Genomic DNA, 20,235 nt, shown 5'->3' on the forward strand with positions numbered 1-20,235 from the left:
ACTTGTGTGCTGAGTTGTGTGACCCTGCAGCTATGCCTTAAAGCTACAGTGGTTAATTAGGGAAAAAATATCCTGGTCTTTAGGGGGGTTTAGCACTGCAGTCCTCAAGTGGTTAAATCACGGATTTGAGTGCTTAGGCACTCGTAAGTATTGGTAAGCCCATGCCTGGTCGAGTGTACCCACTAGCAGGATGATAGATCGATGTTGTGGGTGGACATCACTGGGATCAATCTTCCTGCATCGTCACGTGAGTATTCAGCTTAAAAGTAAACTGTGGGAGGAAGACGCTACAGGATGTAGAAAGTATAATAGCCCACTTACGTCTCATGTTGAATTTACGTGGCAAATTTGCAAAAATTTCACCATAAATGAATTTTTCCTTTTTTACGGCATAAACGTATTCACAAGATTTACGCGCTCATCCTTATTGTCTAAGCTATGAAACATCTAAAAACATACTATGGTTTTTAGTGATTGTTCCATGTTCATTATTAAGCATTGCAGAAAAACACCAGCATTCAAAAAACGTGCAACAATAATAATACTAATGGTACAAACAAATATTCCTTGATTACTTTCCTTTATGGTGAGAACTTTGCTTGAAGGAACCCTATAGTGAAAGGGATATGGAGGCTGCCATATTTACTGTATATCTTTTTAAACAATGCCAGTTGCCTGGCTATATTGCTGTTCCACTGCCTCTAACAGCTTACAGCCGATGCAGAATACTGACTGTTAGCCAACCAACCCCGTCAATGCCACATAACACCAGTCTTGTACCCCCTTCACTGGCTACCTATAAAATGGAGGGTCCTATTCAAAATGGGCCTACTGACATTTAAATCACTACATAATCTGGGCCCTGGATACATGAAATACCGTAAATGTTACGGCTGTGTAGCAATCCCTGCAATCTCAGATCCACAGGTTCTAATAATCTAGTAATACCCAGAGTCCACCTGAAAAATGTTCGTCCCAGAGCCTTTTGTCATGCTGCTCCTACGTTATGGAACTCCTTACCTCAGAAGATCAGGACTGCTCCATCTCTGGACGTGTTTAATTCCAGACTGAAAACGCACCTGTTCAGTTTGACATTTGCAGAAAAATATTTTTTGTTGTTTGAATACTTTATCCTACTACAAACTACAGGATCTGAGAGAGCCTAAGCGCTTGGAGTCCTATGGGAGAAAAGTGCCATAGAAATGTTGTTATTGTTATTGTAATATTTTAGTGTACACATAAGGTGCTCAGACTTAAAGAGAAACTCCAATCTAGAATTGAATTTTATCCCAATCAGTAGCTGATACCCCCTTTTACATGAGAAATATAATGATTTTCACAAACAGACCATCAGGGGGCGCTGTATGACTGATTTTGTGCTGAAACCCCTCCCACAAGAAGCTTTGAGTACCGTGGTACTCTGGGCAAACTGCCACAATGTAACAATGTTCACAGACAGGAATTAGCTGTTTACAGCTGTCTCTAACAGCCAAACCAGCTAGGAGCAGCTACATAACCTGCCCACAGTAACAATGCCACCATGTAATACATGTCAGAATGTGAATCTGGGAGAGGAAAGATTTTACAATGAGCAAACACTGACTAAATCATTTATACATAATTATGGTAAAAAAATGAAGCACTTTTTTACTACATTATTTTCACTGGAGTTCCTCTTTAAGTCTGATCACATGAAGTCCATGCTTGTTTCAGGTGGGACCAAGACACCACTGAACCCAGAAAAATAAAGAAAGTTTTTGCGAAAATACATTGTATTTTAACAATATGACGATACTGTGAAAATATTAATTTTTACCACGAAAAATAATTTATTTTAGTTCAGAAATTCACGATAAATGCAAAAAATAAAATAAAATACAAAATAAAATATAATAATCATCCCAAACTCATTACAAATGTATTTAGATGGCATTTTCACTAGTAAGTCAAATTTAACATTATTTTCGTGATAATTAATGTGAAAAGAATATAGGCATTTCCGCTTATCACTGGCCATTGCATTATGGATAAGTTATGTTATATTACATTAAGTTGAAACTCCCTGATTGCTGAAAAAAAAAAAAAACAATCTCTTCAATGCAGCTCTGTACTTGGAGGGGATTAATGGCAAGCCTTATTTCAGCTTGCCTAAATTGAACCTAAAGGGGGCCATACACTAGGCGACCAACCAACCAATCGACGATCCAATTCGATTATTATAATCGAATTGGATGAAAATTGGTGCTGCCAAGTACATGCCCAACCGACAAGGCGACCAATTTGTTGACAGAAATTGGCCGCACAGTCGATCGCGCATGTTGGAAAGTTTTGAGCCGAGGTTGGTTGGTCGGGTGCGCGGCGGTACGGTGGCCAATTTGCGAACGAGCGATGAGACGACGAAACCCGCACCGTTGCAATGTATAAATGTATGCAGTGTGTAGTGCATTTATACATTGCCTGTCTGGTGTCAGCCTCCACATGGTTTCCGTCCATCTCCAATCTATCAAGTTCCGCATACTCGCCGGTGTTGCTCTGACGTCATGAAGGTGCATAGCGGTTGACATCAGACGCTATGTGCCGCTAGCGTGTATGCGGCTGTTACCCGGCGAAATGTAAGGACGCCGTGCGGAAGCTGCTACAGGACAGGTAATGTATAAATGCACTACATTACATACATTTATACATTTTGGGGGCAGTGGTGGGGCGGAGAGCGGTGGCTCAGCCAATTCCCTGATGATTTCATGCTGAAATCGGATGGGAATCGGCTTGTAGTATATGGACAGATTCAATTAGAGACAAATTTATCTCTAATTAAATTTGATTAGAGATAAATTTGCCCATACTCGTTCTAATGTATGGGTACCTTTAAGTGAAAATAAACTGATGAGATAAAAAATTGTATCTATCTACAAAATGACTTAGATGCCCCACAGTTTTGTTATGTTTAAAAAGTAGATGTATTTTTTTTTGTCCCAGCTTAGTGACAAAATATGTTGTGTCTCATGGAGCTAAAATATACAAACCATTGACCTTTTTCTTTTTACTATCCTCTGCTCTCAGAAACTCAGTTCTCTTCCAAAAAAAGTGTTTTATGGTTGTAATTCCTTATCAGTGAGGGATGCTATAGTCGGACTTGATCTCGAATGGAAGGGAATTGTCAGTTTCAGGCAGGGAAAGAAAAAAAGGAACACACCATATGTATTTGTATGTCACTGTAAATAGAAAGGTCTATCTCATCATGTCAGATTTCACTTACAGTTCCCTTTAAATGTAAGCAAGTAAACCATGTGCAAAACCAGGTATTTCACACAGACTTAAGAGTGTCTAAGGTTGCTGCCAGTCAACGGATTGATCCAAGTGAGGAAAATGAGTATCAAGCTTTTACTTTGTGCAACATATTACTCCTGCAGGAAGATGAGAGATGTCTATGCAGTCTGTACTCCACACAGAGAGAAGAGATTCCAGACTTACTAAGAAAGACAATTTCAGTTTCAGACAGTTTTTTTCGAAATTCATGAGGACAACAGAGGCACCAATCAAGGAAAAAAAAGGATTACAAACCGTCTAAAAGGAAGGAAGTGGGTAGACTCACCTCCCTTAGGTAAATAATGATCAGGCCAATTGAGGCGCTCTTGACCAATTTGGTGTTCTCCACACTCGATTGCCTGATGAAGCGGGATGTTGGCCCATGAAATGCGTTGCACATTTAGTTTAATAAATATTACTGTTATATTTTTTACGGCTCATTTGGTCTGATCATTTTTATCCTTCATTGGCGCCTCTGTTGTCCTCGTGTCTATTACATATCTGGTCCGCCCTTTGGTGGAGGGGTGTTTTCCCCAACTTTTTCCTATCTACAGAGAGCGACATTTTAAACCTGAGTGGGGTCAGGTTCGAATTCTCCCCACCTGCCCAATCAGTGGTTGCCTATGAGGTGACCCATACTTGTGAGTATATTTCATTCATACAATTTTGTCATTTTTCATCAAAAATACTACGTTAGATTGGGCTCTCGGTTTCTACTTTTTTGTCGTTCAAGCCCTTTTTGAAATTCATAGCTGTCAGCTAGCTACAAAATAAAAAGAAATTAAAACCACTGAGTTACAAATGTCTTGTAGAGTACTGATCAATGTTTGTAGAAACGTTCAGTGAAAGTAGGGTTTCATGTTAAAGCCAGTCTCCAAGTATCATTGTTTTAAGTTTTTTTGTTGTTGTTGTTTTTGTAACCCCCTCCTGCTACTAAAGGTGTAAGAAAATTAACAAAATGTAAAAAAGCATTAGGTATGCCATTTTTAAGTTACCTACTAATCTGTGTTTGGTCAGTGGACCAGCAGGCTCCACTTTGTAGATGCTGGCAAGTCTGTAGCCAAAACACAATCTGCACTTCCAATCTGCACTCCCCCTCTCCGAAGGCAGCAGAGCTCAGCCAAACCCAGGTAAAAGGATAACAAGCAGCAGTAATGGTCACATGACTACCACTGATGATAGCATGAAAATGAAGGTTAGTGGGAAGGGGATGAAGGCAGAGCACCAATAAAATATATGCCCGAAGAAGGATTTTGATCTATATACACAGCCCCACCATTAGAGAGAAGTGTGTACATAAACTGTCAAGGGCTTTTCTTACTCACCTGTGGCCGGGGATGTCCTGTGACCAGGCAGGTTAATTCTAGAGTCTCCCCTTCCCGTATCGTATAGACACGCTCTGAGTACCTCTCTTCCTCTATATTACAGGCCATGCCTGAGTGGATGATCCGAACAGTGGGCGGAGCTGTAAGGAGAGGAGAAAATAGGACTATTACAAGCAGGAACAATTTATCCAGAATAGAATGTGCTACATAGTTCTTCAACATGCACCTCACTTTCCCCATGGGGTTCTTCAGCTGGCTTCAAGGGGGACAGGAACTTTTCACAGTGAAATATATTAGCAAAATATATTACATTCAGAATTTATTATAAGTTCATTATTAACAAACCCACTTAAGTATCTTTTAGTTAATTAAAGAATAATGGAAAACTTGGAAATGAATTATGGAACACTTCTAACAAATATATATACTCTATATATGTGTCATGGGGTACTTTAGATGATGGTAAGACCACAACAGGGGATACTTGGTAAATACTGTAAAGGGATGTATTCAATAAAAATGCTGAGAAAAATTGTTAGATAGCTTTACATGCATCAGTTAAACCAGCCAAAAAAATTTGAGATATTGCTTAAAGGGAAGATCCAAGCTGAAAAGAAAAAACAAGATCTACTTACCCGGGGCTTCCTCCAGCCCTTGGCAGTCTATCGGTCCCTCTCCGCAGCTCTGCTCCCAGCCGGTGGCCAGGGGTCCCCTCTGTTGCAGATGCCAAACAGAATCTTCTGCACCTGTGTGAGCATGCGGCCAGCCGCTAGTGACCACGCTCATTTAGACTGGAGCGTCTGCACAGGCGAGAAGTACTGCGCTTGCACAGAACACTCCAGACCTCATGAGCGCATTCACGAGTGGCATGGTTGCGCGCTCGCGATGGCAAAGAAGATGCCGACCTGGCAAGGTTGGCACCTGCAGCGGAGGCCACTAGCTGCGAGCGGAGCTACGGCGAGGGACAGATCGGCTGCCAGCGGCTGGAGAAAGCCCTAGGTAATTAGATCTTGTTTTTTTTAAGCTTGGACCTTCCCTTTAAGACATCTGGAGGGAAAAAACTCACAGTTCCCTCCCACACAGTCTTTTGTATGTATTCTGTAAAACAAAGGGTTTGAAGCAAACCTGAAGTGAAAAAAAATATGATATAATGATTAGTATGTGCAGTATGGATAGTAAATAGAACATTAGTAGCAAAGAAGAGAGTCTCCTATTTTAAATTTCAATTATATAGTTTTTTGTTTTTTTATAACAGTGCATCATACTTTCTCCATTTTATTTTTAAAGCCACACTCTGTCTTTTAAGCTATAAAACAAAGCAGAAATAATGACCCTTTGATCTGTCCTACAGTAAAACCTTATCTCAAGTTGTCTCTTGGCTGTTCAGTAAACAGGATTTGACCCATTGGGTCGAATGGCTCAGAGAAGCTCTTTTGCATAGATGACAGCTAAAGTTTTGTAACACTCTTCCTGTATTGGAAAACAACATGAGACCCTTTTCATTGCTACAAATATTCTATTGCTTCGCCTTACTGCACATACAATTCATTGGCTCATATGCAATTCACATTTTCTTCTGAGTTTTCTCCTGGGAGACAATTTTTTTCATCTTCGATTTAGAATAATTTTTCAGCACTTTGCAATTAAAAAAAGTACCAAAAAGTACAAGATAAGGTATTACCAAAACTATGTTCAGTATTTTCATGCTTGCTGGTGATTTAAAAGGCATTTTATTGACAAATTTGAAAATATCACTTAGGAGAAAAATGTAAATCGCATGTGGGCCATTATCTCATAAGTTTATTTTTGCTTTAGGCTTGCTTTAACCACTTCAGCCTTCAGTCGTTTTCACTTTATGCATCCGAGCAATTTTCACCTCCCATTCATTAGCCTATAACTTTATCACTACTTATCACAATGAACTGATCTATATCTTGTTTTTTCCGCCACCAATTAGGCTTTCTTTGGGGGGTACATTTTGCTAAGAGCCACTTTACTGTAAATGCATTTTAACAGGAAGAATAAGAAAAAAACTGAAAAAATTCATTATTTCTTAGTTTTCAGCCATTATAGTTTTAAAATAATACATGCCTCCATAATTAAAACTCATGTATTGTATTTGCCCATATATCCCGGTTATTACACCGTTAAAATTATGTCCCTATCACAATGTATGGCGACAATATTTTATTTGGAAATAAAGGTGCATTTTTTCCATTTTGCATCTATCACTATTTACAAGTTTAAAATTAAAAAAAAATTAGAAATATTTCATCTTTACATTGATATTTAAAAAGTTTAGACCCTTAGGTAAATATTTACATGTTTTTTTTTATTGCAATGTTGTTGTTGTTTTTTTTGTATTAAACATTTTATTTGGGTATTTTTGGGAGGGTGGGATGTAAGCCATAGTTTTATAATGTAAATGTGTCTTGAATTTTATTTTTTTCACTTGTAGTTGTAGTTTTACTTTTTAGCCACAAGATAGCGGCCATGAGTTTGTTTACATGACGTCACTCTAAGCGTAACATATGCTTAGAGCGACGTATGGGGGACGTTACAGCCAGAAAAGGCACAGCTTCCGAGAGAAGCTGTCGCTTTTTCAGCGGGGGAGAGCAATCAGTGATTGGGCACCATAGCCCGATTCACTGATTGCCAGGCTAACGAACCGCGGGCGGGAGCGCGCGTGCACGCGCGCGATCGGCCGCGGGAGCGCACGGATGCGCACATGGCCTCCTGGGCGTAGCTACTACGTCCAGGAGGCCAAAGTAGTTAAAGAGACTCTGTAACAAATTTTTCAGCCTTAGTTCTTCTATCCTATAAGTTCCTATGCCTGTCTAATGTGCTCTGGCTTACTGCAGCCTTTCCTAATTGCACTGTCTCTGTAATAAATCTTATCTCCTTTCCTCTGTCGTGTCTGTCGGGCTCAGGCTTGAATGTGTGGAATATGCAGGGCTGCTTGTGATTGGACAGAAGCGATACACACCCTCTGCAGGCCCCCTGCACACTCTGTATGACTCACACACTCTGTTTATGTGAGCCTATCACAAGCTGGTTAGTTTGTTTGTAAACACTGCCTAAAACTCTTCATTACAAGCCAGGATTGCAGCAGAGAGTGGCAGAAACAGCACAGAGGGGCACAGGAGAAAATAAGGAATAGAATGGTATGCTTTTTAGTGTAAGAATATCAGAATACAGATTCTCTTTAAGTATCTTCTTCAGTTTACAACACACCATTAAAAAAAAAAAAAAAAAAACACAAACACTGATCCTTTCCTTTTGTTTGGCAACTGAATCTGACCGGATGCTTTCTGTGTTCCATTTTCTCTCTCTAGCAGACCTGCAAGTTAAGTGAGCCTTGAATAAGTGCTCTGTATCCTGAGCTGACCTGTAACGTTCAGCATTTACATGCTACAAGCAAATACAAGTCCGCGATTTATAAGCCAATGAGCCAAAAGAACAGACAAGATGTTTTGTAGGAAATGTTCTGACTTCAGTGAGATGAACATTCCTCCACACAACACATCTTAGAACAGGCGTGCGCAGCCCAAAGCAAAGAATGACAAATCCCAGCATGCTTTGCCAATCTTTAGATGGCGGGACATGCAGTCTAAATAGATAAGAAAAGGGAGACCGAGAGCCCAATATAGTGTAGTATGTTGTATAAATAGAGAAAAATGTTAAAAGTAAGTATTATACTTACAAACCTGGGTTGCTCTAAGGCAACCACTGTATACGCAGGTGGGGAGATTAAGCCTGACCCCACTCAGGACTAAGATGTCGCTCTCTGTAGATAGGAAAAGAGGGTATATCACCCTTCCACCAAGGGTGGACAACTTATATATGTATCCTTGCATATGCAGTCTAAATAGATAGTTCTCCTTTTAAGATGCTGCGCTCACATGTGCTTGTAATCTTCTTAAAGTTGTATCACTCAAACATGAAAGAAATAATAAAGACCATAGCGTGATACTGTCTTATAATAGTGCCGCTTCCCTTAACACCAAGTGCTGTTAGAAAAACTTTACTCGTGCGTCCACCACAAATCACCAGGTTACACAGGTCCTCACCATGTGCCGTCGCTGCCAGTCACAGACAGCAATACTAACACCTCCAAGTTCTGAAACATGCACACTCTCCCCAGTGCTTCTAGATGGCCCTCAAGGAATCATATGTGGCCTCTCACCTTCTACTCTGCTGTCCAGGTTATAAGACAGCACATGCGCTTAAACTCCCAACGAATCTTTCACAGCCACTTCTTTAGCAGATAGACCTCCAATGCCCAGAAGCTTCACATCAGCCTATTAACTGAAAGGCTCCACATAGCGTAAAACCATACACTTTATTGCAGTAAATATAAAATAGTGCACTCACAATTTCTCCATAAAATCAAGCTCATCATATAAAATCCTCCACGCCAGCTCCGTCCGCCCGTAGCTCCGCCCTACGCGTTTCGTGCATGCGCACTCATCAGGGGCTTGAGGCGCATGACCAGCCGGTGTCATGTCAGCTATTGCAGCCTCTCAGATTTTGCAGCCCCGCATGCGCAGTAGGAGCCTGCGCCCCATTACATTGTGCAGCCACGTGTGAAACATCCTAAATATCTCCACTTCCGCACCACGTACACCCCCGAAATTTGCAGGGGAGGGAGGGGACCCCCACATCTAGCTCTGTGCCCAATTGCAGCCGCCGAGCCCCGCTGGTTCCCGAGACTGATTGCAGCAAACCTATCTCGGGAACTAGCAGGGCTCGGGGGCTGCAATTCGACACAGAGCTGGATCTGTGGGTCCCCTCCCTCCCCTGAAAATTTCGGGAGTGTACGTGGTGCGGAAGCGGAGATATTTCAGCTAAATAATGTCTAACTTCCCACTGAGCATGCGCGATACTCAGTGAGGAAGGCTGCTTCCGGGCTGCAATATCTGACATTACAGCGGCATGTTAAAATACGTATTCCCCACTCTCTCAACCAATAACAATCTTCCCTTATCCAAGATGGCCGCCGGAGCACTTCCGCCCTCCTCCGGCCGGCTCATCTACCTATCCTCACATGCCATGTCAGAAGGGGTGGAAATCCGTACCCACCCTTCAGATCCGCCTGCTTACCTCTCATTGGAGAGCCCAACTGCAGGTGTCCGGATGCAGGGTACCGCCCCTCACCATCATCTCATGGCATTACGTGTCATAGAACGGCCGGTATTCCAGCCCTACGATTGGCTGAAGCTTAAACTAGCCTCCTCCCACACTAAATTGTAAATATATGTACATCTACAGTAAAGGTTTACATTTCAAAGGGAATTGCCATACTGTTAACCCATTTTTATGAATCATAAAGTCCACTCCTCGAACCCCTGATTACAGTTTCTATATATCTTCAATTGTTACCACATAAAACATATAAAAACATATAAAAAATATATAAAAAACATCATTTAGACATATTGAATATCATTAACAGTCATTACATTACTACCCTATTGACTAATATATTTCAGCACATCCAGACTTTAATCATCCAGACTTTAATCATAACATATTGCATATATATACATATATATACATATATTAGTCTATAGGGTAGTAATGTAATGACTGTTAATGATATTCAATATGTCTAAATGATGTTTTTTATATATTTTTTATATGTTTTTATATGTTTTATGTGGTAACAATTGAAGATATATAGAAACTGTAATCAGGGGTTCGAGGAGTGGATTTTATGATTCATAAAAATGGGTTAAAAGTATGGCAATTCCCTTTGAAATGTAAGCCTTTACTGTAGATGTACATATATTTACAATTTAGTGTGGGAGGAGGCTAGTTTAAGCTTCAGCCAATCGTAGGGCTGGAATACCGGCCGTTCTATGACACGTAATGCCATGAGATGATGGTGAGGGGTGGTACCCTGCATCCGGACACCTGCGGTTGGGCTCTCCAATGAGAGGTAAGCAGGCGGATCTGAAGGGTGGGTACGAATTTCCACCCCTTCTGACATGGCATGTGAGGATAGGTAGATGAGCCGGCCGGAGGAGGGCGGAAGTGCTCCGGCGGCCATCTTGGATAAGGGAAGATTGTTATTGGTTGAGAGAGTGGGGAATACGTATTTTAACATGCCGGCTGGTCATGCACCTCAAGCCCCTGATGAGTGCGCATGCACGAAACGCGTAGGGCGGAGCTACGGGCGGACGGAGCTGGCGTGGAGGATTTTATATGATAAGCTTGATTTTATGGAGAAATTGTGAGTGCACTATTTTATATTTACTGCAATGAAGTGTATGGTTTTACGCTATGTGGAGCCTTTCAGTTAATAGGCTGATGTGAAGGTTCTGGGCATTGGAGGTCTATCTGCTAAAGAAGTGGCTGTGAAAGATCCGTTGGGAGTTTAAGCGCATGTGCTGTCTTATAACCTGGACAGCAGAGTAGAAGGTGAGAGGCCACATATGATTCCTTGAGGGCCATCTAGAAGCACTGGGGAGAGTGTGAATGTTTCAGAACTTGGAGGTGTTAGTATTGCTGTCTGTGACTGGCAGCGACGGCACATGGTGAGGACCTGTGTAACCTGGTGATTTGTGGTGGACGCACGAGTAAAGTTTTTCTAACAGCACTTGGTGTTAAGGGAAGCGGCACTATTATAAGACAGTATCACGCTATGGTCATTATTATTTTTTTTCATGTTTGAGTGATACAACTTTAAGAAGATTACAAGCACATGTGAGCGCAGCATCTTAAAGGAGAACTGTTGTATACATCAATGCTTGATGATTGGTGCAGCGATCCATGGACACGTAAATAGGACTTTGGACTGTTTGAAAGGATTTCTACTATATCATGTTATGTATGAGTGATAATATTGGCACACTAGCATAATTATTAGATTCCGTGAGCGCACAAGACATAGGACTGTTGTTTCAGTCTAAATAGATACCACAAGTGATTCCTTCCATTCCATTTATTTTGGCAATATGGGAATGTTAATATACCAATACTTCAGGCCCGTTCCCACTTGTCCCTGTCGGCGCAGGTAAACAAACACATGTAAATTTTTTCCGTCAAAATGCATTTTAAATAGAAATTACAGTAATTCCTATGAGGTTTCTTCATGTTTATGTGTTTTGAAGCTTGCAGCAACACACATCTATGAGAGCTTGATAAAATGCGTGTAATAGCCTGTTTCTTTTTGTACATTTGTCAGAATGTGTGAGAAAGCCCTCAAAGTGGGATGAAACTCCCTGTAAGCTCAAAAACCATCATCCAATAAGAAATTATTTAGATTATGAAAACAATAACAAACAGCGCTCTCATAAAAGCACTACTCATAATCAAAATTTAAATTAGATAGCTCTGCCCGCAGGAGAGGGGGGTTAACTTATCTATGCCACCACCTATAGCTCATGCGATCCACTTGCGGTCCACAACACTCCACTACTTCCTCCTTCCTTGGTATGTACTAGGCATATTTCTACTGGTTTCCATCCGTTTCTCTGTAATGCTGGGCATACACGGTGTTTTGTTGCCTTATCAGTCGAGCCGCTGATTGCTCGATTGATAATATCCGACAGGTCTGATGACCTGCCGGATAGATTCCCCGCCCGATCCCGCAGTGAGGGGGGGAAATTAACACTGAACTGCATTATGCTGGGCATACACCTATACAATTATGCGCCGGATCGATGCCGGCGCATCCCCGCTCGTCCGCGCATGTGCGCAGATTGATTCCCGCTCATCGAATCGAGCGGGAATCGATCCACGCGGGACGAGCGGGGATGTGTCGGCATCAATCCAGCGGCTCGATCCGGCGCATAATTGTATAGGTGTATGCCCAGCATAATGCAGTTCAGTGTTAATTTTCCCTCCTCACTGTCACAGTGTACTGTCCCTCCTAAAGCAAACATCACCTAGACAACAGGCTTAAATCCCTGTAAACAATATTCAAAGGGTGGGGGGGATTCAATTACCTTTTGGTCATAGTATTCTTATCTTATTCAAAATAGGAAGTTCTGTAATTTGCATGCTGAGATAAGCTTGCTACTGTAGCTAGAGAAGAAAACTTCTCACATTCCCGATGGTATAGCACAGTTCCTGCAGTTAGGCAAATGCACCCAGACCAGGTAAAAAGTGGAAAAAATTGGGGGAGATTTATGGACCGATTTAAGAGAAAAAGGGATTTACATATATTTTTGCGGTGCTATTTTTGAGCATTTTTAATTTTTGGATGATACAGCTCCCTTTAAACTTGTAGTGAAAATAAACCGATGGGCTAAACAAGCTGTAACTAGAGTCCTAATCTAAACCAGACTTTCCTAGAGACCCATCTCTAAAATCCCAATGTTTTATTTTGTATGTTAAAGAGCTAGTTTTATCAGCTCTACTTTAGCCGTCTGTAGAAAAGGAGTCTCATTGCAAGCATGACAAGTGGCGCTATAGCAGGTAGGTTTCAAAAACAGTGAATGTGGATGAAAATATTGACCACTGTTATGTTTGGCCTGTAGCACACCATGAGTTGTTAGCAGGGCACAAGGCATAATGTGCAGACAAGGCTCAGTGCTGCAGATGTATATGAAACCTGGACTTCAACATTTTTTTTACACCTCTTTATAAAAGCAAATTCAGTAAGGCAACATATCTGCATTATTAATCAGGAGCCACATTGAACGCTGTCTATGTAGAAAGACTCACAAATGCCGTTATCTTTCCTATAAGGCTTGTCTGGCAGGTGCAGGTGAGCAGAAACCATGGAATAAACAGTTTAGTATGGTTTAGGTACCATGGCTGTGATAATTGCATTTGAGATTTCCCAAATCCTATCATCCCTGTGAAACAGGATTACTGATCACCTATAAAGAGGACTGAGCCCTGAATACGAAGCCATAAGACAGGATAAGATCTAGCAAATCATAGACTCCAGAAACCTTGGCAGGGAAAGATGTGATATAGGTTTCTATATGGCTTTATAGATGATAATGTAAAATTTTTTTTTACTAGACTTCCTGTCAATGATAAACAACAATATATGGCAGTGGTTTTCCAGGAAAAGTTATAGCAAAATCCCATACTCATTTTTTTTTTTTTTGTAATAAATTCAACATAATCACATCATCGTTTCCACCTATGTAATTGTTCAGCTAATTTTAGCCCTTTTTCTGTACCTATGATGGATTGGTAGATTTGCACGCTCGGCCCAATTCTGTCTGTGAAAAATTGGCATTGTCAAGAGGTTGTGCACCCGGTAGACATTACACCTATCAATGGTTTCTCCCGCATGGCCTGTAAGCCATGTGATTGTGTGTCCTACCTCATAGCAGCTTTATCTCTGTTCCCTCAGCTTCTCAACTAATAATGCATGATGGGAGGTTTTTCTTACAGCCACACTACGCTGAGATAATGATGGAAGATCTCAGCCAACGGCCCAGCAGTATACGATGCTACGGTAAGCACATTCAGATTTATCACAGTGGAGTAGCTATTACAAATGAGATAGTGCCGTTTTCTGTATGGCCAAGCTAGAGTTGAATAAGTTAATATTTGTTAGAAATGGTTTGCATTCCATTTTGCTATTGTGTAACTTGCAAGTCACTCTACCCATATTAGGGAACAGGTCTTTGGCTGTTTCAGTCTGATTCTTGTATAAATACTCTCTGAATGAAACAAAGCAGAGAAACCCACTCTATTTTTAGGCATAGGCAAACCAGGCTGATGCCTTAGTGGACACCACAGAGCTAACAGTGGCATATCTAGACATCATGGGGCTCCATAGCAAAATTTTCATGGGGTCATCATTAGAGATGGCCCAGCTTCGGAGAACTCATGGAGAAGCACATGATCAGTTTGATCAGCTGATAGATTTGTAAGCCTCTGATTTGCTGGTCATGATCATGTGTTAAACCAGGAAGTCATCTCAGCAAATCAGAGGCTTACAAATCTATCAGCTGATCAAACTTATCATGTGCTTCTCCATGAGTTCTCCAAGGCTGGGCCATCTCTAGTCATCATATCTAGGCACTCTTCAGCAATGCTACCTGCCCCTACCCTATGGATATGAGTTAATTGGTCAATTTTCATTCTCATGCAATGTACACTGTGTATAGTCCATGAGCACTGAGAAAGTCAGAGGGTGGAGCAACAAAGCAAAGTTAATAGTGAATACATCAAGTACCATCAGGGGCACCCTCTTCTCCAGGGCCCCATAGCAGTTGCTATAGCTGCTATAGCTATAGCTACGCCCCTGGAGCTAATCTTAGCACACTGTACCTTATGGAAGTCTTATAGCCAACTCCTATTGCCATTAAGAAAGGGATGGATGGTACATTTTAACACCTAAATAGGCACTGCTGTGTTTATTGTTGCAACCCTGATTGAATTCTAACCTGTAAAGACGCAGGTTGTACATAAACAGTAATATATTAATAAAGTGGATACACATCCCTCAGAACTGTTATAGGAAGGGTTTATCATATGGGTTCAGTGAGTTTGGACCAGTGAGATGTTTATGGCCTGGTAATAATTTGTGTATCCTTTACAAACTTATTTCGAGAAATAACATTATTTATTTGTAAACTATAATTTTTTTATTGGTGCCCACAATACTAAAAAAATCTAATTTATGTAGGTTATGCTCTTCCTGTTCCCTAGATAAGGAGTAGAGAGACAAAAAGGTGCGTTGCCTTGGGTGCCAACATGGCCAGAAACAGCTCTGTGCATCTCAGAGCATTCTTATCTTTACAGTCTATAGATCTCCTAAAATAATGTTTATACCATTGCCTTCTGTACAGCTGTGAGTGAAAAACAAACAATTAATGGACAGGGAATCACTAGGAAGGTCTGAAGTGCTTCTACACAGAAGTTTTGCTGAGTAGGGCTGAGATACAAACAGTTCAAGCTTGCATGAAATTGTAATGCAAATTGTATGCAACCTGGAATGGGGCCAAATAAAAATGTCAGGAAGTTAATTTGCCAAATTTAGGCTGCATATAAGTTTCAGGCAAGCCAGAATTATTAAAATCACTGAGCGCTTACAAAAGCTTGCGATTTTAGAGACTTTGTCACTTGTATATCTTAATGTTAACTCTTTCAGGCAGAAAAAGGGGGAGGGGGGGAAGAATGCAGCATAGTTATTTGTATGCTTACCACTGTACATACATGTCTATCTCATCATGTGACATGTCACCTTGGGTATCCTAAGCTAGGTATACACCCACAGCGAATGGGACTTGATCCCTCGGACGACAGTTTGGGACCTGATGCTGTACACTTCTGTTGCTAAGGAGAGGGTAGGAAGGACAACATGTGGTGCATGATGAAGCAGCACAAAACAGGAAGGGTAAGGAGGGACAACAATGGAGTTGCCCAGGGCCTGGATGAGATGATCCTGGAGTCTGGATCTCTCACTGATGCAATATGGGAAAAGTTTGGGGGTGGCTGTACACAAGCTAAACCATCTAAGGTAAGTATGAGGCTACAGAAAAATTGTCATCTAGAGCCCTGAATTGTCAGCCCTTAGGCCTTGTTCACATTGTGTTCCGTCCATGTGTCCATCTGCGTTAGTTTTTTTTTTTTTTGTGTGTGTGCTTAACGGTTTTATAAGCGTTTTTTCCAAGCGGTTTTGTAATTCACTCCCTGATGCAAGTCAGGAAGTGAACTCGTTGACCCAGAAAATAATAAATACAATGTATTTATTCTTAAAAACGTGAGCGCAATCGCCTTATTGCGCATTTTTGTACTCATTTGCCAATACCATTGAGGCGGAATCGCCACGAAAATGGAACACGCACCGCTTTGCTATCCGCACCGCACACGACCCGCGCTGATATGAACCTTCTCATAGACATTTATTGGCCATGCGGTCGGGGGGCATTTTTAAAAACTGCACAAGTCCAAAAAAAATCCAAAAAAAACGCCTGCAGTGGGAACAAGCCCTCACTGTGAGGAAACCGAGGAAAAAAGGAACACAACCTAGCTAAGTAGGATTTTGGCTGTACATACACATGCTTATCTCGTCATATCGCATTTCCACTTCAGGTATCCTTTAAACCAGCCCCTATGCTGAAAGTAAAGAGTTCATACTATCTTTTTGCTGAAAAGGAAAGAAAGTCTGTAAGATTACTGTTGTGTCGATCTGTGCTACGAAAGCCTGTATTGAGAAATGGAATAACAGTGTGAGATGTAATGTTTCAAGCTGTAGGAATTGTGTTGTTCTAAATGTCGGGTAAAAAAAAAAGGGAAAAAAAATATCTTTAAAGGAAGCATCTTTCCATTTCAGTGTGCAGCCAGCTAGGAGCGATTCTCATTTATCCCGGCAATGCGCCAAGCTCATCTGAAGGGATTGCTTATTTCTCAACATGGAGTTTCATTTTAAGCAAGTTGTCCCATAGAGCGGCGGGTTTAAAAGTCGCATATTTCAAGATAAATGCCTCGCTAACAAGTCGATGTGTTGGACAGCTAAATGACACGCATTTATTTTTGTAACCGTATTAGAATGCGAGAAGACAGGACAAAGCTTGTGGAAGGTCACCGATGCCCCGTATCGGGGGAGTGCCTCGTTGTTTGCGCCTAACAGAGAAGACTGGCTAAATTGGTGTCAAAAATTTTAGAGATCAAACAATTTTGCTTGATAATTTTAAAAAAATGGCAACTTTTGACTTTTTTTTAGAGTCAAATTGAAGACACAAATGGCTATCTAATGTAAAGGGAGCAGATGGCGGATGCCCTTACCAGAACAGTTTTACAAAACATGCCCTGAGGGAAAACGGTAATCATTATATAAACCATTACCCAACTATCAGTGTGACTTTTAATTGTGTGTGCCACGATACTCCGCCGGTCTACTGATCCCGCAGATTTTCTTTTCATATAACTGCTTAACTGCAGCTGCAACCAAGCCCTAGGCTGCCCCTCCTCCTTCCCTGTCACTTCAGTTATGGTCATTATTTTCTTTTTGTTATAAGCGTACTACAGTTGTCTTTAGGCTCACGTGACTTGAGTAACGCATTCCAGTGATGTGTAACCGGTTATAAAGCTCTCTATAGGGAAACATTTTTTTTCCTCTCTATTTTCAGTATATTTTTAGCAGGTATTTTGCCATGTTTATAAAAGAGAGAGTAGCAACATGCAGCTGCAAATTCAATAACTTCTCTGCAGCTCAGGTCTTCTATTTTACTCTGGCTGGTTTCACGTACGCAGTCAGCATTTTAGCTGTGGTGCAATCGTACAGCGCTAAAAAGAAGCTTTGTATACACCTACGCTGATGAGCGTTAAAAGACCACTATCGCAAAAATCTTTTCATGTAAACACATACAAATAAGAAGCATGAGTAAAATGCACTTTAAATTACCTTTCTCCTATGTTGCGGTCACTTACAGTAGGTAGCAGAAATCTGACCGAACCGACAGGTTTTGGACTAGTCCATCTCTTCACAGTGGATTCTCAGCATGGTCTTTATCGTTAATGGAGACACTCTTTGAAAAGGATTTATACAAAGATGGTGGCTAGCCTTCCTGCTTACTACACACTTTTTTCGGCATCTGGACAGAGCAACTGCCATTCACTAAGTGCTTTTGAAAATAAAGAAAACCCTGAGTATCCCCCATGAGGCGATGGGCTAGTCCAAAACCTGTCCGTTCTGTCAGATTTCTACTACCTACTGTAAGTGAAAGTAACATAGGAAAAAAGTAATGTATGGCTCATTTTACTCTAAATGAAATGCAATTCTTATTTTTTTGTGTTTATATGCACTGGTTTTTTAAAATTGTCATGTTTTCACGATAGTGGTCCTTTAAGAACAATAATAATAATAATAATAATAATAATATTGATTTTTTTTTTCCGAGCTCCAAATATTATTATTGATTTATATATTGCCATGATCTCCCATGTGTTGAAAGTATGGTTGTTATGGCTGCAGAAAATACGTTTTTAGCACGTCTAGAATACAATAATCGGCTGCAGGCTGGACTGGAAGGGTAAGTTTAATAATACACAATTAAAAATGGTCTGAGAACCAATGGTATAAAGAATAACTTTTTTTTTTTACATAAACGGGGTCACATAAATGGCTGTATCTATTTTCATGTAAATCAGAGTAAAGATCACTTAAGAGGGATGTAATGCGGACTGACATTCCTGGACTTTACCGTATTTAGTTATTTATTCAACTAGAACGACTCTCGGGAGTTTGTGTGCAAACATTACAGCTGATGCCACAGACAACAGATGTGATCCTATATTCCTGTAACACGAGGACTGTAAACAAAAGAGATAAGAATAGAACGCAGAATTGATACATCATATCTATTTTCTCAGACTCCTCGAAGTTCTGAGAAAAAATGGCTGCAATGCCCTTGATACAAGCAGCTCTCATTTCCAGAGGATTTCCACCAAACAAGCTCTCTTTACATTCCTTATTGATTTCACGAGCAGCTTTTGGTTCATATACAAGAAGAAGAATACATCAGGCGTAAATAACGGTTTAATAAATTCTGACATACAATTGTCTGCCAGGCACGGCTGGAGTCATTTATGAATTCTATAAAGATCTCCACATGTAGCTCGGAGGTGCCTCTTAGATGCTCCTTATTGTTTGATATGAAAATTGTGCTAGAGATCATGTGTTGCACTGTCATCATCCACATTTCCCCAGTTTTAGAAGTTTGGTCATATTTTGTTAACAAATAATAAATGTTTGTTATGGGGATGTGATGTTCAGAAGTAATTGCTTAATGCAGGTTGCGCAAAATGGGCTTGATTCACTAAGGCTGGTTTCACACCAGGACGTTGCGTTTTAGGGGACGTTATGGTCACATAACGTGCCCCTAACGCAACGCCTGGTGCTCCCTGCTTTGGACGTCAGAGTGAGCCGCGTTGTGCAGCTCACTCTGGCGTCCGTGATGCCGTGATGCGTACTCTTGTGCGCATGCGGCATCACGTGGTCCCACCGGCCAATCGCTGCACAGAGCGGCCGCTCCAGGAAGTAAACACTGCACGTCACTGAGTGCAGTGAATATTAATTAGCCATGTGCCTGGCCGCTCTCCCCTCCTCCCCAACCTTACTAAGCATGTGCAAGCAGTCTAACGCGGCTCTGCCGCTTAGAAAGTACTGCGTGCAGTACGTTGTCTGGTGGCGCAGCGTTACAATGTAACACAACGTGGGCACTGTGAACAGCCCATTGATTTTTCATTGCTGTGCGGTGGGGTGCGTTACAGGCTGCGCTAACGTGCGCCTGTAACGTCCCACTGTGAAACCAGCCTAAACCGTGATAATTATTATCACGGTTGCACTAGCATTTTGCGCACGTTATAACGTGCGTAACGTTTTGCGCGTACAAACCTGAATTTTTGGCCGCGAAATCGTTACGGGCGTTATAACGCATGCAAAATGCTAGCGCCACTGTGATAATAGTTATCGCGGTTTAGTGAATCGAGCCCAATGGGCTCGATTCACAAAACGGTGCTAACAGTTAGCACGCTGGTGAAAAGCCCTTTATCCCGCCTAAACTCAGTTTAGGCATGATAAGTTTAGGTGTGATAAGTTTAGGCGTGATAAGTTTAGGCGTGATAAGTTTAGGTGTGATCAGTTTAGGCGTGATAACTATAGCGCCAACTGGGTTAGCACCGC

At 41.2% G+C, this 20,235-nt stretch overlaps 1 protein-coding gene across 3 annotated transcripts in view; it reads right to left on the reverse strand.

The window, feature by feature from the left end:
• MDGA2 (MAM domain containing glycosylphosphatidylinositol anchor 2) overlaps nt 1-20,235 on the reverse strand; it is a 1,075,710-nt gene that overhangs the window by 593,990 nt on the left and 461,485 nt on the right. For all 3 annotated transcript variants that reach the window (XM_068254164.1, XM_068254163.1, XM_068254165.1), the window contains exon 2: nt 4,632-4,771. In XM_068254164.1, coding sequence (XP_068110265.1) covers nt 4,632-4,771 — 140 coding nt within the window. The remainder of the gene's footprint in view (nt 1-4,631; nt 4,772-20,235) is intronic.

This window comes from Hyperolius riggenbachi, chromosome 9, assembly GCF_040937935.1.
Source record: "Hyperolius riggenbachi isolate aHypRig1 chromosome 9, aHypRig1.pri, whole genome shotgun sequence".
In the NCBI taxonomy this organism is placed as follows: Eukaryota; Metazoa; Chordata; class Amphibia; order Anura; family Hyperoliidae; genus Hyperolius; species Hyperolius riggenbachi.